General features: G+C 47.2%; 2 protein-coding genes across 2 annotated transcripts in view; one reads left to right on the top strand and one right to left on the bottom strand.

Moving 5' to 3' along the window:
* SH3GLB2 (SH3 domain containing GRB2 like, endophilin B2) overlaps positions 1–8261 on the bottom strand; it is a 136416-nt gene extending 128155 nt beyond the window's left edge. The window contains exon 1 of the mRNA XM_068248501.1: positions 8195–8261. The gene's annotated coding sequence lies outside the window, so the exon portion shown is untranslated. The remainder of the gene's footprint in view (positions 1–8194) is intronic.
* Positions 8262–9201: 940 nt separating this feature from the next.
* The window catches only part of MIGA2 (mitoguardin 2), a 58105-nt gene continuing 49645 nt past the window's right edge, over positions 9202–17661 (top strand). Inside the window, exons 1-2 of the mRNA XM_068248497.1 lie at positions 9202–9378; positions 16512–16732. Coding sequence (XP_068104598.1) covers positions 16637–16732 — 96 coding nt within the window. The 5' untranslated portion in view covers positions 9202–9378; positions 16512–16636. The remainder of the gene's footprint in view (positions 9379–16511; positions 16733–17661) is intronic.

The following is a 17661-nucleotide window of genomic DNA, read 5'->3' as shown; positions in this document are numbered from 1 at the left end:
ATGAGGGAGGTAGCGGGAAAGCACTAAACACTAGTGAACTGTATAGGGTAGGGTGGGAGTCTCTAGACACCAGGGAACCTGTAGGGGAGGGAGGGCCACTAGACCCCAGAGAACTTTATAATGGAGGAAGGTGGCCAGTAGACATTGAGGTTGGCCTGCGACTAGGTCCCAGAGTACAACTTTGGCCCGCGACTTGGTCCCAGTGTACAATTCCAGCCCACTTTGTATTTGAGTTTGACACCTCTGCTCTAGACTATCCAGTGTGGACTTTCTAGTGAGACACAGCCTCTGGACTACCCAGTGTGGACTTTCTAGTGAGGCACAGCCTCTGGACTATCCAGTGTGGACTTTCTAGTGAGGCACATCCTCTGGACTATCCAGTGTGGACTTTCTAGTGAGGCACAGCCTCTGGACTATCTAGTGTGGACTTTCTAGTGAGGCAAAGCCTCTGGACTATCTAGTGTGGACTTTCTAGTGAGGCAAAGCCTCTGGACTATCTAGTGTGGACTTTCTAGTGAGGCACAGCCTCTGGACTATCTAGTGTGGACTTTCTGGTGAGGCACAGCCTCTGGACTATCTAGTGTGGACGTTCTAGTGAGGCACAGCCTCTGGACTATCTAGTGTGGACTTTCTAGTGAGGCACAGCCTCTGGACTATCTAGTGTGGACTTTCTAGTGAGGCACAGCCTCTGGACTATCTAGTGTGGACTTTCTAGTGAGGCACAGCCTCTGGACTATCTAGTGTGGACTTTCTAGTGAGGCACAGCCTCTGGACTATCTAGTGTGGACTTTCTAGTGAGGCACAGCCTCTGGACTGTCTAGTGTGGACTTTATAGTGAGGCACGGTCTCTGGACGATCTAGTGTGGACTTTCTAGTGAGGCACAACCTCTGGACTATCTAGTGTGGACTTTCTAGTGAGGCACAGCCTCTGGACTATCTAGTGTGGACTTTCTAGTGAGGCAAAGCCTCTGGACTACCTAGTGTGGACTTTCTAGTGAGGCACAGCCTCTGGACTACCTAGTGTGGCCTTTCTAGTGAGGCACAGCCTCTGGACTACCTAATGTGGCCTTTCTAGTGAGGCACAGCCTCTGGACTACCTAGTGTGGCCTTTCTAGTGAGGCACAGCCTCTGGACTACCTAATGTGGCCTTTCTAGTGAGGCACAGCCTCTGGACTACCTAGTGTGGCCTTTCTAGTGAGGCACAGCCTCTGGACTACCTAGTGTGGCCTTTCTAGTGAGGCACAGCCTCTGGACTACCTAGTGTGGCCTTTCTAGTGAGGCACAGCCTCTGGACTACCTAGTGTGGCCTTTCTAGTGAGGCACAGCCTCTGGACTACCTAGTGTGGACTTTCTAGTGAGGCACAGCCTCTGGACTACCTAGTGTGGCCTTTGTAGTGAGGCACAGCCTCTGGACTACCTAGTGTGGCCTTTCTAGTGAGGCACAGCCTCTGGACTATCTAGTGTGGACTTTCTAGTGAGGCACAGCTTCTGGACTATCTAGTGTGGACTTTCTAGTGAGGCACAGCCTCTGGACTATCTAGTGTGGACTTTCTAGTGAGGCACAGCCTCTGGACTATCTAGTGTGGACTTTCTAGTGAGGCACAGCCTCTGGACTATCTAGTGTGGACTTTCTAGTGAGGCACAGCCTCTGGACTATCTAGTGTGGACTTTCTAGTGAGGCACAGCCTCTGGACTATCTAGTGTGGACTTTCTAGTGAGGCACAGCCTCTGGACTATCTAGTGTGGACTTTCTAGTGAGGCACAGCCTCTGGACTATCTAGTGTGGACTTTCTAGTGAGGCACAGCCTCTGGACTATCTAGTGTGGACTTTCTAGTGAGGCACAGCCTCTGGACTATCTAGTGTGGACTTTCTAGTGAGGCACAGCCTCTGGACTATCTAGAGTGAACTTTCTAGTGAGGCACAGCCCCTGGACTATCTAGTGTGAACTTTTTAGTGAGGCACAGCCCCTGGACTATCTAGTGTGAACTTTCTAGTGAGGCACAGCCTCTGGACTATCTAGTGTGGACTTTCTAAAACGTATTTTTATAGTTTGCCCCGTTTTGTATAGGGGACTGCCATTGGTTGGTGGGCGTCTGCCTTCTTGCTGGGGTTCCCTCCCCCTATGGTGTTACGCTTTTACATTTGATGGAGGCTTTATTTACCAGTGTGGCTCTGCCCACACCGCGTGTAGCGCAGAGTCTTTTGGTCTCTTGATGTCGGGTGCGGGCTCCTATTGGACAGCGCTTATATTTACTTTTTTGGCTCCGCCTCTTCTAAAGGGGCTAAGCGGCGCCAGCTATACGGGCTACTTATAGCTGGCGTCTTCCGTATTTAGAGCGTGCTTATTGGTCGGCGCTTTTGAATAGACAGTCCTTTTGTGACGTTTTCGACACTGATTGGCCATCTCTCTTCTTAGGATGTTTGTTTGCTTCGAGAAGCTCGCTTACAATTTTTGTGTTAAGGTATACCCTTTATTTTGCTTAATCTATTGCTCCACAGTGGATTGATTGTTTTAATAGACATTTTATATGTTCTGATAGTTCATGTATGTGGTTTTTCTAGTATATTTATCTAAGCATAAACTTTGTATGTTTAACCAATCAGAACTTTTCTTTTTCGGTGGGTGTTTTAAATATTCAAATGAGCGGTTTCCTATCAGGTCCTCTTATTAGTATATTGCCCCTGATTGGACACCTGTGTGTATAAATGTTTGTAATGATGGGTATAACACTCAGTACTGGGCAACTGGAAGAAGGGCAGGAGCCCGAAACAGTGGACTGTTTTGCCCTATGTTTTCTGTATTTTAATATGTTTTTTCTATAATAAATGAGGATACTTGATCGGGAGGTGGTGGTGCGGATCATTACGTTTTATTGGACTTTCTAGTGAGGCACAGCCTCTGGACTATCCTAGTGTGGACTTTCTAGTGAGGCACAGCCTCTGGATTATCTAGTGTGGACTTTCTAGTGAGGCACAGCCTCTGGACTATCTAGTGTGGACTTTCTAGTGAGGCACAGCCTCTGGACTATCTAGTGTGGACTTTCTAGTGAGGCACAGCCTCTGGACTATCTAGTGTGGACTTTCTAGTGAGGCACAGCCTCTGGACTATCTAGTGTGGACTTTCTAGTGAGGCACAGCCTCTGGACTATCTAGTGTGGACTTTCTAGTGAGGCACAGCCTCTGGACTATCTAGTGTGGACTTTCTAGTGAGGCACAGCCTCTGGACTATCTAGTGTGGACTTTCTAGTGAGGCACAGCCTCTGGACTATATAGTGTGGACTATCTAGTGAGGCACAGCCTCTGGACTATATAGTGTGGACTATCTAGTGAGGCACAGCCTCTGGACTATCTAGTGTGGACTTTCTAGTGAGGCACAGCCTCTGGACTATCTAGTGTGGACTTTCTAGTGAGGCACAGCCTCTGGACTATCTAGTGTGGACTTTCTAGTGAGGCACAGCCTCTGGACTATCTAGTGTGGACTTTCTAGTGAGGCACAGCCTCTGGACTATCTAGTGTGGACTTTCTAGTGAGGCACAGCCTCTGGACTATATAGTGTGGACTATCTAGTGAGGCACAGCCTCTGGACTATATAGTGTGGACTATCTAGTGAGGCACAGCCTCTGGACTATCTAGTGTGGACTTTCTAGTGAGGCACAGCCTCTGGACTATCTAGTGTGGACTATCTAGTGAGGTATAGCTTCTGGACTATTTAGTGTGGAGTATCTAGTAAAGAATAGCCTCTGGACTATCTAGTGTGGAAATGACTCTGGACCGTCTAGTGTGGAAATGACTCTGGATCATCTAGTGTGTACTATCTACTGAGGAATAGCCTCTGGACTATCTAGTGTGGAAATGACTCTGGACCGTCTAGTGTGGAAATGACTCTGGATCGTCTAGTGTGTACTATCTACTGAGGAATAGCCTCTGGACTATCTAGTGTGGAAATGACTCTGGACCGTCTAGTGTGTACTATCTACTGAGGAATAGCCTCTGGACTATCTACTGAGGAATAGCCTCTGGACTATCTAGTGTGGTATCTATCTTTTTTGGGGAGCAGCTTCAAGTATGCTTGAAAGCAAGTTTGCGGGGGAGGGGGGGGGGGGGATCATATACCTCGGTAGAGGTTTTTTCTGTTCTCCTCCACCAGTCTGTTCCACCGATGGGGCACCTGAAACTCATGGCCACACTCCTCCTGCGCAGCAGCATGGAGCTTTCACTTGGGCTTGTTGGAAAAAGCCGAGCCCGTTTGGCTCAATGCTAGCATGCAGGCATGAGCTGTCTGTGCAGTGCAGTCGAGCTCAGTCAACAAGCAATTGTCAACAAATTTTGGAGGGCTCCAGAGCTGAAACAGCAAGAAAGGGGGATGGGGGAAGCCTCTGGATTATCCAGAGGCACCCCTCTACCTACGGAATATCCATTTGCAGCACTTATCTTCACTACAGTTACACTTAAAGCGGACCTCAACTCAGAACTTCCTCTGCTCTAAAAAATAAGCAACATAATAACCTTTAAAGAATAATATTTCTTTGTTACAGTTTACAGAACTCCTGCAATACATGTGAAGTGTGCCGACCTCCTGCTTTCATGAAAGCAGACATAACCTCCTGTGTTGACATATTAGCTGTGTCTGCAAGGACTGCTGAATTTCTGTGCTGACACAGCTGAGAGATCAAATTCCATTTGTGATTATTCGACGATGAGGGGGAATTAGACAAGCTCTTCTCTCTAAAAATATACAGGGAGCATGTCTGTGTTTTCCTTGTGTCCTGTGCAAAAGATCAGGTCCACTTTAAACAAACTATGGGGCTCTTAAACAAAAAACAAACACAGAACATTTATATCGCGCTTTTCTCCTGGTGGACTCAAAGTGCCAGAGCTGCAGCCACTAAGACGTGCTCTATAGGCAGTAGCAGTTAGGGAATCTTGCCCAAGGTCTTCTACTGAATAGGTGCTGGCTTACTAAACAGGAGGAGCCAAGATTCGATCCTTGGTCTCCTGTGTAAGAGGCAGAGCCCTTAACCATTACACCATCCAGCCACAACTCTTATATGTTTCCAAAAAGGTCTTACTTCAGCTTGTTTCAGATTTCTCTGTTGGCTTTCACACCTTACATTTGATGAGGATTGCAGTGACATATGAGATAAATATACAGCATAGGACAGGAGGCAGTAGTGAGGCACAAAGAGGACAGGTGTATAGGGAGGTGTATTGCACACATAGTAGTGACATATGATAAATATACAGGAGACAGTAGTGAGGCACAGGAAGGACAGGTGTATAGGGAGGTGTATTGTACAGAGCAGTGTACAGAGCAGTGACATATTATGAGATATACAATATACAGGAGGCAGTAGTAAGGCACAGAGAGGACAGGTGTACAGGAAGGTGTAATGTACACAGAGCAGTGACATATGAGATAAATATAAAGTATAGGACAGGAGGCAGTAGTGAGGCACAGAGAGCACTGGTGTATAGGGAGGTGTGATATACACAGAGCAGTGACATATTATGAGATATACAATATACAGGAGGCAGTAGTGAGGAACAGAGAGGACAGGTGTATAGGGAGGTGTAATGTACAAAGAGCAGTGACATATTATGAGATATACAGGAGGCAGTAGTGAGGCACAGGGAGGGCAAGTGTATAGGGAGGTGTAATGTACACAGATCAGTGACATATGAGATATACAGTATAGGACAGGAGGCAGTAGTAAGGCACAGAGAGGGCAGGTGTATAGGGAGGTGTAATGTACACAGAGCAGTGACATATGAGATAAATATAAAGTATAGGACAGGAGGCAGTAGTGAGGCACAGAGAGCACTGGTGTATAGGGAGGTGTGATATACACAGAGCAGTGACATATTATGAGATATACAATATACAGGAGGCAGTAGTGAGGAACAGAGAGGACAGGTGTATAGGGAGGTGTAATGTACAAAGAGCAGTGACATATTATGAGATATACAGGAGGCAGTAGTGAGGCACAGGGAGGGCAAGTGTATAGGGAGGTGTAATGTACACAGATCAGTGACATATGAGATATACAGTATAGGACAGGAGGCAGTAGTAAGGCACAGAGAGGGCAGGTGTATAGGGAGGTGTAATGTACACAGAGCAGTGACATATTATGAGATATACAATATACAGGAGGCAGTAGTGAGGCACAGAGAGGACAGGTGTACAGGAAGGTGTAATGTACACAGAGTAGTGACATATGAGATAAATATACAGCATAGGACAGGAGGCAGTAGTGAGGCATAGAGAGGACAGGTGTATAGGGAGCTGTATTTACACAGAGCAGTGACATAGGAGATAAATATACAGTATAGGACAGGAGGCAGTAGTGAGGCAAGGGAGGACAGGTGTATAGGGAGGTGCATTGCACACAGAACAGTGACATATGAGATAAATATACAACATAGGACAGGAGGCAGTAGTGAGGCACAGAGAGGACAGATGTATAGGGAGGTGTATTGTACACAGAGTAGTGACATATGATAAATATACAGTATAGGACAGAAGGCAATATTGAGGCACAGAGAGGACAGGTGTATAGGGAGGTGTATTGTACACAGAGTAGTGACATATGATAAATATACAGTATAGGACAGAAGGCAGTAGTGAGGCACAGAGAGGACAGGTGTATAGGGAGGTGTATTGTACACAGAGCAGTGACATAGGAGATAAATATACAGCATAGGAAAGGAGGCAGTAGTGAGGCACAGAGAGGACAGGTGTATAGGGAGGTGTATTGTACACAAAGCAGTGACATATGAGATATACAGGAGGCAGTAGTGAGGCACAGAGAGGACCGGTGTATAGGGAGGTGTATTGTACACAGAGCAGTGACATAGGAGATAAATATACAGCATAGGAAAGGAGGCAGTAGTGAGGCATAGAGAGGACAGGTGTATAGGGAGGTGTGCTGTACACAGAGCAGTGACATAGGAGATAAATATACAGCATAGGAAAGGAGGCAGTAGTGAGGCACAGAGAGGACAGGTGTATAGGGAGGTGTATTGTACACAAAGCAGTGACATATGAGATATACAGGAGGCAGTAGTGAGGCACAGAGAGGACCGGTGTATAGGGAGGTGTATTGTACACAGAGCAGTGACATAGGAGATAAATATACAGCATAGGAAAGGAGGCAGTAGTGAGGCATAGAGAGGACAGGTGTATAGGGAGGTGTGCTGTACACAGAGCAGTGACATAGGAGATAAATATACAGCATAGGAAAGGAGGCAGTAGTGAGGCACAGAGAGGACAGGTGTATAGGGAGGTGTATTGTACACAAAGCAGTGACATATGAGATATACAGGAGGCAGTAGTGAGGCACAGAGAGGACCGGTGTATAGGGAGGTGTATTGTACACAGAGCAGTGACATAGGAGATACATATACAGCATAGGACAGGAGGCAGTAGTGAGGCACAGAGAGGACAGGTGTATAGGGAGGTGTACTGCACACAGAGCAGTGACATATGATAAATATACAGTATAGGACAGGAGGTAGTAGTGAGGCACAGGGAGGACAGGTGTATAGGGAGGTGTGCTGTACACAGAGTAGTGACATATGATAAATATACAGTATAGTGACAGGAGGCAGTAGTGAGGCACAGAGAGGACAGGTGTATAGGGAGGTGTGCTGTACACAGAGCAGTGACATATGATAAATATACAGTATAGGACAGGAGGCAATAGTGAGGCACAGAGAGGACAGGTGTATAGGGAGGTGTATTGCACACAGAGTAGTGACATATGATAAATATACAGTATAGGACAGGAGGCAGTAGTGAGGCACAGAGAGGACAGGTGTATAGGGAGGTGTGCTGTACACAGAGTAGTGACATATGATAAATATACAGTATAGGACAGGAGGCAATAGTGAGGCACAGAGAGGACAGGTGTATAGGGAGGTGTATTGCACACAGAGTAGTGACATATGATAAATATACAGTATAGGACAGGAGGCAGTAGTGAGGCACAGAGAGGACAGGTGTATAGGGAGGTGTGCTGTACACAGAACAGTGACATATGAGATATACAGGAGGCAGTAGTGAGGCACGGGGAGGACAGGTGTACAGGGAGGTGTGCTGTACACAGAGTAGTGACATGTAATGATAAGATATGTAGATATATAGTACAGAGCAGAATACAGAACAGACACAGTTTCAGGGCTACCAGTAATCACCTCGCACCACAGTAGCAATTGGCCTCCACAGTCCACACATAATAACAGACACGCCCCCGCCCGCCGAGGCAGCCTTCTCCAATGGCAGCCTGCAGAGACCAGGAAGCCGAAGTGCAACCTTACACTGGAGATCTCTGTAGCTTCCCTCATTGGCTGTGCGTCTGGCTCAGGCTGAACTCTGCGTGTGTGATTGGCTGAGGTTGGAGTGACCGTGGTTGTTGGGTTTGGTTGCGCCGGGTGGAGGATAGAGATGGGAAGTTCGGATCTTTTCAATGATCCGGATGATTCGAATCGGATCATTGAAGAGATCCGGATCTTTGATCCGAATCTCGGATCATTTTACTACCGGAAGCATTCGGGGGTGAAATGAACAGCAGGACAGGTCTGTGGGCAGGAGAAGGAGAGGGGGGTGGACACACAGAGAAGGGGAGAAGATGGACAGAGGGCAGGGAGTGGACAGAGAAGGGAGGAGGGAGGAGCAGAAAGCAGAAATGTTTGCACGTAATACCCACATGCTGAAGTCATATGCTTTACATATATTTCACCTATATGCTCATCTGTACACTTTGAAAGAAAAGGTCGCACAGTGAAAGAAAGCATTCCCAGAAGTGACGTGCAGCTGTTTAGTGCCGAGTGCAGGAGGATTATATTGCCTTTCAATCACAGTGCCTGCAAAGTTACTGAGCTGTGCTGTGCTGAGCCAAAAGCTTCCCATGTGATCACTGTGCAGCACTACGGAACAGCCAGCCTATAATGATCAGCACATTACAGCCATTATGTGTGCTCTACACATATCTGGCAGTGGCACCCATGTCCCCTCTCTCTCATCTACCTGTCTCCCTGCAAGGCTGCCTCCCATGCAACAGAGCGATCCCTGCTTCCAGGACCCCGCTGCCCGCTGAGAGGGGGCGTGTCGCTCCTTGCCCCGCCCCTTTTGCGATCCGAATCACTCATTTTGATGATTCGGATGATCGACTCATAAAATAGATTCGGATCAAAGATCCGAATCGTTCATGATCCGGACAACACTAGTGGAGGAGACGCTGCCCTTCTGCAGAGCGGAGAGATGCTGGAGGAAGGCTGGAGTGGAGGGATCCCTGCTGTGCTGACCTGAGGCTCTGCCCGCCACATCCTGACTATTCCTGGACTGCATGGGAGGCTGCAGGGGCCACACTGAGGAGGAGGTGAGAGCCTGTGCAATGCAGCCTGTGCTCTTTATTATTGCCTTTAGCTCTGCATTTTCTCACATTGTTGCTGATGGGAGTTTGCAGGGCTTTCACTAAGAAGAGGGGTGATCATGTAGCCCAGCATGGTGCATACCCTCCATGGTATACCTCCCCTTCCCTCCACTACATACCTCTCACGCCCCCCCCCCCTTCCTGTGTGCAATCCTTCCTATTTAATTTTTTTTGCTGTGCATGGTAAAACTGGAGTCTCTAGAGGTGATGAGCACACATACAATGTATTATTATTATTTATATAGCGCCGACAACTTCAGCAGCGCTGTACAGAGTATATCGTCTAGTCACTACAGGATGTGCAACTTGGGGCCCAAGTGTGAAATCAGCCTAAGGCCCCATTCACACTTCAAAGCGCAAAATGTTTTGCAAGATTGATTTTTCCATGATTAACGCGGGAAAATCACTGAACACTGCAGCGATTTTTCCGCGATCGCTTTTAGCGCTTCTATAGCACTGAAACGCGATCACTGGGAAATCGCCTGAAAATGGTACAGGTTTGGCGATTTGCATTAATTACCGGCAATTAACGCAAATCGCCCAAGTAAGAACGGGCCCATAGGGTATAGCACTAGCGCTTGAACGGTTTGCCGAAATCGCCGGCAAAACGCTGTAGTGTGAATGGGCCTTTAAAGTGTACCTGAGACGAATGGGAAAAAAAATTATATATACACCTGGGACTTCCTCCAGCCTCCTTCAGGCTGTTTGCTCCTTTGCAGTGCTCCCAGACCGCCTTGATTCTCTGTTAGCCAGCCCGGTAATTCCTCCAGGCGGTTTGGGCATGCACAGTCTGGCTGCGTGCTCACCCCCATTGTCCATTTCCGCAGTACGCCCCGACTGAAGAACTTAATGGGCCAGCTAGTGGGGTATTAAGACTGCCCCAGGAGGATGGCAAAGGGAGCGAACAGCCTGAAGGGGGCTGAAGGAAGCCCCAGGTATGTATAATTTTTTTTCTTTTCGTTTCAGGTCTCCTTTAAAGTAAACTTGTGAGTTTAAAAAAAACAAAAGTTAGATACTTACCTCACTAGAGGGAACCCCTCTGGATGACCCGGAGGCGTCTCTGATTCTCCTGCAACCCACTGACGGCCCACACCTCCACAGTAGCACGGAGCCGAAAGCCGTGCATGTACAGCCGCACTCGTACACGGATGGAGCGTAACCCAGTTTAAAGGAATACTATCGATTCACATATTTTTTTCAATTGACACAGGAATTGTTTGGGAAGTGCTGGTGTATACATTTTAGTAGCAACTTCTTTGTTTACTGTTATCAAAATACATTCAAACTTTACTGATGGCTGACTGAGCCATGAGGAGAGGGGAAATTCCCCTCACACTTGTTTCAGTTAACTCTATGGCTATCATTCATAAAGAACCAGTCGGTAGTGCGGGAAAACACCGTTCTTCTCCGCAACCGGTATTTAAGACTTCTGGGTGGTCATTCATAAAGAAGTTGCCTGTTGCGATACAAGTGCGGAGGTTTTCTGGAGGAAGCTGGCGGTAGCGTGGCGGAAGACATGCGGAAACATAAAAGCTGCCCGATTCCCTCCGTGCGCTCCTCTGTCTGATGCTGCTTGGGAGGTCCGTCCCATTCATTTACACGTAATCCGCCCGCCTATCGCTACTGTCGAGCAAGCGGTATTTTCCTTCCGCATACCGCTTGCTCTAATCTTTATGAATGGATGTGTTTGTTACTTTTTCTAGATTAATCTAGAAAAACTCCGCGCAAGGCGGAAATGTATCGCTCTGCACGGGAATGTCAGCTTTTCATGCGGAAAGAGCCTTTATGAATTGAGATTTTGCTGAGTGTTCGGTAAAGTCAGCGGTATTAAGCATTTCCGCATGCGGAAATGCTTTATGAATGATAGCCTATGTGTAGCTCTGTGTGTGATAGAGAGAGAGAGAGAGAGCTCCCAACAGCTGCAGCTCCTGTGTCCTGTGTTTCTGACTGACCTGTCTGAAGAGGAAATGTAACTAATTGTCACAGCTTTTCATACTGTTTTTGCTTTCAGAGTTTGATATGTTTGATATTTGCTTTCTGTAGTCTGATATGCAACTCTGGCTGTGCATTGAAGCAGACACCCCTTGTGCAATTGATTTGTCCCAATATAGCTAAATCCTACCCTCAATAAATTGCAGCTTTTGCCTCTGATATTTAACATTAAAAGTAGGAAAATGTTTACACAGCTACTTAGACATTATTTGCACACTGTCATTTTAGAACACTTGGGTATCGATAGTATTCCTTTAAAGGAGTTATCCGGGCATTCTAAAGAAAATAAAGGCTACTTACCGGGGGCTTCCTCCAGCCCCAAGCTCCCAGGACCTCCCTCGCCGTACCTCTGCGCGCAGCCGTTCGCCGTAGCTCCGTCCCGGTCCCCGGCGATGACGTCAGAGCGACCTCCAGGTCGCTCTGTACTGCGCCTGCGCGAGCGGCGCTGTCAATCACCGCCATGTGGGCCGGAGTGGACTGCACAGGCGCAGTAGTTCTGCGCCTGCGCAGTCCGCTCCGGCCCACGTGGCGGTGATTGCCTGAGGGGGATAACTTGGATAGTGGTTTGGGGGTTTGCAGGGTATTGTACGGTACAGAATACTTACTGAGCCTCCAGGCGCCTGTCTTCTGCCCTTCCTGCAGCTAACTTCGGCTTTCCGGCATCCATGCACGGCTCCTGACGTGTCACCTGATCCGATGTGTGGTGACACGCTGGGAGCTGTACACAGAGGATGCCGGAAAGCTGCTGGTAGCTACTGGAAGGGTAGAAGATGCGCCTGGAGGATCTGTAAGTATTTTCTGCTGCCTTGGGGTGTTTGTGCTTTTTCGTTTGGTTGCTCAAGCAACCTTCAAGCGCACGTATATGGCATCGGGCAATCCAATTCCTGCCTGTGCTGGATACAGGGGACTTTGCGGTATTTAGACTATGAGTAGTGCAGGTAGCTGTGATAAGACACACGCACAGTTATTTTTGCCTGCAGGCGTCGGGACTTGGTCCTTCAGGGAGTTTGGGGGCTGAATGCTGTACAGATACCTTGCTCTGCCAACGACAGAAGAGCTTGCGGCAAGACGAGTAATGAGTAGAGATGATCAGTGAGATGTAGATAAGCCTAACATGTCAAACGCCGGCCCGTGGGCCAGATATGGCCCTCAGAGCCATCAGATTCGGCCCTCAGGTGATTTTCCTAATTTGCATTATGTTAGGCCCACTCTAGACCTCCAGATAAGCTATATTGGATGGTAAGCCCTATATCTTCAGGGAAGCCATATGGGGAGAAGGGCAGCACTAGAGACCATAGAACTGTATAGGAGAGGGAAAGGGGCCACTAGGCACCAGGAAACTGTATAGGGGAGGGAGGACCACTAAACATCAGGGAACATTTTAACATTTATTTAACTGCTTTAAAGCTGAAGCATCTCCCATCCTTGCTGAGGAAAGGGATCAGGCATGTTTGTATTGCATGCTGGGACAATGTGAGTCACTACTGCACAAGGTCCCATCATGTAGCAAGGGCTTATGGGAGCTCAGTCTGGGCAGGAGGAAGAGGAGGTTACTAGCCAGAGATTTCAGAGGCAGAAGGGAGGAGGAGAGGGGAGTGAAGTTTTCACAGGCTGAGGGCTAGAGATGCAGATCAATTTGCCTGTGTGTAATGTGACAAACAGAACATGGCCGCTTTCATTGTATCACAAGAATAAATAATCATAAACTGTTGAGGCTGTTTGCAGCTAGATTTGCTGTGTAAACGATCTCAACTTTAGATAAGATATATATATATATATATATATATATATATATATACAAGTTACTTGTTATAAATAGTTTTTCATCTCCGATCTGCTTAAAGTGAACTCAGGTGACACCTCTATACATGCTGGACTCGTGGCCTAGTCAAATGACCATTTCGTCTGAATTCAACATATATGCTTTTTACGGGAATTTTACCTGCTACATCGTTCTAAAGCTTCATACACGTGTGTGATCAAGGTCGTCACACGGGTTGGACGGTAATTATTTAAAACCGATTATTGTCAATGTGGGATTGGTTCTGATGATAATCGCTTGTGCTGCATGATGGCAAATGAACGATCCATTCAAAATTCTCACGTGTTGCGAGTTCCGCATGTTCGAATCCCTTTCTTGCGCTTCTGGCAATGAGCCAAACGGGAGACCGTCTTTGTGCTGCCGCTGAATTCAAATGTATGGCAATGTTGTGTGCTCAACGCTAAAACCATCAGGGATCACTGGTTTCCGGGAACCTCGGTCGTGCGTGTGTACAAAGCACAGTGATAGCATGCCTAAGGACAGGACCACCTATACAGCAGAGTGCCAATCTAATGTAACAATATAAGCAAGTTAAAACAAAGACAGGAAGCTGCATTCCAGAAGCAGCTCTTGCTTTACAATAGAATGCTGCTTGGATTAGTCTAGCTGCTTTTATAGACGTTATCGTACAGCAGCTGCTGGTAGTTGAGCTTGCGTTTTGTCATTGGGTTATCTGAGCCCGTCACATGCAGGAGGTTACTGCTGCTACCTTATACTTTTGTTATGAAGTTGATGGGGTCATAAAACCAAGTTACAAGCATTGCGTATTATCAAAAAAAGTACATAGATTTAAACTTTTGCCACACAAATGTTCAGAGATTATTTCGGGGTGCACTTTTAGAGCAATTGCCGTACTAAAATGCTGTTTGGCTTCTGCCCTAAGCAGCGTGTTTTATTCAATGGAGGGAGAGCACAAGCATGCTGCCAGAGCCTGTGCTGGAACATAATACCAGCTGGACCGCTGGGGCCCTGCGGTGAAAAATAACAATAGTGAGTAGTTATCAATTCCCAGTTTTTGAAATAGCTAATGGGTTCTCAGCGGATGTCGAGTGACTCGGATGAGAGCCTAAAATCTCTTTGGTGCCTGGGAACCACTAGGGATCGCTGCTTAGCTGATTGTAGAAGCGCTTTGTGCACTGATCCGCAGAACGATCGTGACCACGATTTCCGGCGTCCGATTTGCGTTTCTATTTTTCCTCTGTCAATAAAGTTTTATTTTTCTAACCAGTTGTCCCAATATCTCTCCCCCTTTTGTGTCTTGGAAATCCTTATACATTTTATTTATCATGTTACTTTTATCACTGCCATTACCAATTCTGTATTTTGTATCACTTCTGTATTTTGTCACTAATTATGTATCTTGTATATTTGTGTACACCGTTGTCCGCATTATTATGTACCCCATGTTTGTTTCTTACAAGGAATATGTTGGCGCTTTAAATCATTAATAATAATAATATCTGACTTCTCCCCGTAGCCCCACCCTCTAGCAGAAGAAATCATAGTACTTCTTTAGCTCCAATCAGAGAAGGGCCTCTGACACCTCCTCTTCTAAGGGGGCTGGGCTAAAGCAGAATGCGGACATCAGGACCCCAAATGCCTATTACATTTCTTTTTAGTTATAACCCAATCGGCCATCTAATCACTGCAAAATCATTTTTGAAAAGCGATTTTGCAGCACTTGTATATTTTGTATTGATGCGCAGTTTCTCCCACAATGTTGCAGGACCTGCGATTGTGGTTTTTCTGTATGGCAATCGTTTCTGTGAGTTTTACTCCATACACCCACATTGGCCAATTACAGGCGATCCACAAATGCTGCCAAAAGTGCTCTAGTGGGTCTCAGCCCTCAATGATTGTTTCAGGTGGCCTCGGTTGCAAGACAAGACAAATAACATTTATATCGCGCTTTTCTCCTGGCGGACTCAAAGCGCCAGAGCAGCAGCCACTAGGGCGCGCTCTATAGGCAGTAGCAGTGTTAGGGAGACTTGCCAAAGGTCTCCTACTGAATTAGTGCTGGCTTACTGAACAGGCAGAGCCGAGATTCGAACCCTGGTCTCCCATGTCAGAGGCAGAGCCCTTAACCATTACACTATCCAGCCACTATCCAGAGTGTACTTTTTGATTTTTAAATCCCTACACAATTTGGGCCCTGGGTACACGAAGGACTTGCTGAAACTGTACCAAACCTCTTGCTAGAGGCCTGCGTCGGGTCGGGTACCCACGGGTTACCCAAATTGCGGGTCGGGTTCAGGTACCCGTTTTGATTCTAATAGGTTAACGGGGGGTGTGGGTCGGGTCGCAGGTAGTGAAAGCAAGCATGAGATAATTTAGTCACAATTTAGTAAAAAAAAACAAAAACTTATTTGGCTTTGGTTTGTGTATAAAAATAGGTTTCACTTACTTTACTGCATTCCAATGAGACTACCAATGTATATTTTATAATAAAATGGAAAAAGTGGGTCGGGTTGCAGGTCCGGAGGCCTGCGGGTCGGGCATGGTTACCAGATTCACCAGAAAGCGGGTTGAGGGTCAGGTGCAGGTAGCGGGGCTGCGGGTCTGAAATATTAGACCTGCGCAGGCCTCTACCACTCACAAAATCAGATCAGCAGGATTCATAAACTTGATCGCTCCCAGAGTGCACCTCAAAACCTTTGAAGCCAGAGCTTTCTGTCATGCTGTCTATATTCTTTGGTATTCCCTACCACACCCAGTAAAGACAGCCCCATCCCTGGAGTTATGCTACATACAATACACACCATGCGTTTCTGCGTCGAATGCGTCCGACGATACGCGTCGATTCGATTATTTCCGAAAGCATTTCGATGATTTTTAGGTCGATTGCCATGTAAAGTATGGCAAATCGACCTAATGATCCATCGAAGCTTGAATCGGACATGTCGGAAATAATCGAATCGATGCGCATCGACGGTCGCATCGAACGCGGAAACGCATGGTGTGTATCCAGCATTACTCAAATCCAGACTGAAAAGCCACCTATTTAGCCTGGCATTTGCGGACCTGAAGAGTTCTTCCTCTGTACCACAATTTACCAATCAGCCAATTACTGGCCTGAGCCATGTTTACGCCCTTTGAGTCCTATGGGAGAAAAGCGCTTTACAAATGTTGGTGGTTGTTGTCGTTCTAATTAAATAGTACTTGATATTTTTGCATTTCTTTCATTCAGCCCAATTTGAATTTCATGGAAATGGATTTGTCACAATTTGCAGTTTTGTTTTGAGCTTTTTCTTATTTCTTTTAATAGGATCTGTTTGGAAAATGGGACTCTTGAAGGCAGCTTGTGCATGCTGTATGCCTGGCATGGAATCGGCATTAACATCCTCACTGGATTAAGTATCTTGTGTCTGCGCTGCTGCCCGTCTCATCAGTATGGCATTCCAGAGAGCGGAGGGCATGTCCATTATCCAGGCCTTGGCTATGACCGTGGCAGAGATCCCGGTGTTCCTGTACACAACCTTTGGACAGGTAAAAGCCTCTTTGTTATCATGAATGCAATTGTTTATCAGTCCTTTTATGTGGCTAGGATTAAAAATTGTGTTTTGCTGGAGATAAAGTGATACTCGCTGTACATCAGCCGTATTCTCTATGTTCAGAGATAAAATATACCCAAACATGCTGAATAGAGGGAACCTGAAGTGAGACGTATACAAAGGCTGCCATATTTCTTTCCTTTTAACCACTTAAGGACCAGCCTATTTTCGCCTGATCTGTGCTGCGTGGGCTCTCCAGCCCACAGCACAGATCAGATTTCAGCCAGGGCGACCAGACTCGCCCCCCCCTCCCCCTTTTTTTCACCCACTAGGGGGATGTCCTGCTGGGGGGGTCTGATCGCCGCCGGCTGTTTTGGCCTAGCGGGGAGGGGGGGGGGGCTCCTCAAAGCCCCCCTCCGCAGCGTTTTTCACCCTCCCTCAGTTTCCCTCCCCTCCATCCCCTGGGATCGCCGTACTGCGCCGCCTCTGATAGGCTTCAGCCTATCAGATGCCGGCTATCCCCGGCCAATCAGAGGCCGGGGATCGCCGATCTGCTTTACGGCGCTGCTGCGCAGCAGCGCCGTATGATGTAAACAGCGGGGATTTCTTCCCCGCGTGTTTACATTTCGCCTGCGAGCTGCGATCGGAGGCTCGCAGGCAGTTCACGGAGACACCCTCCGTGAACTGACATGGAAAGGCCGCGAAAGTCCATGCAAAACCACTAACGACCTTCCGACGCCTATCGGCGTTAGGCGGTCGTTAAAGTTGCCTGGCATACTGCTGCTCTCTTTGGATGCAGTAGTGTCTGAACCATCCACCTGAAACAAGCATGGAGCTAATCCAGTCAGAAACGCCTGATTAGCATATGCTTGTTCAGGGTCTATGGCTACAGGTATTAGAGGCAGAGGATCAGCAGGACAGCCA

This window comes from Hyperolius riggenbachi, chromosome 8, assembly GCF_040937935.1.
Source record: "Hyperolius riggenbachi isolate aHypRig1 chromosome 8, aHypRig1.pri, whole genome shotgun sequence".
In the NCBI taxonomy this organism is placed as follows: Eukaryota; Metazoa; Chordata; class Amphibia; order Anura; family Hyperoliidae; genus Hyperolius; species Hyperolius riggenbachi.
The sequence above is the reverse complement of the archived record's forward strand: the minus strand, read 5'-3'. Positions and strand labels throughout refer to the sequence as shown.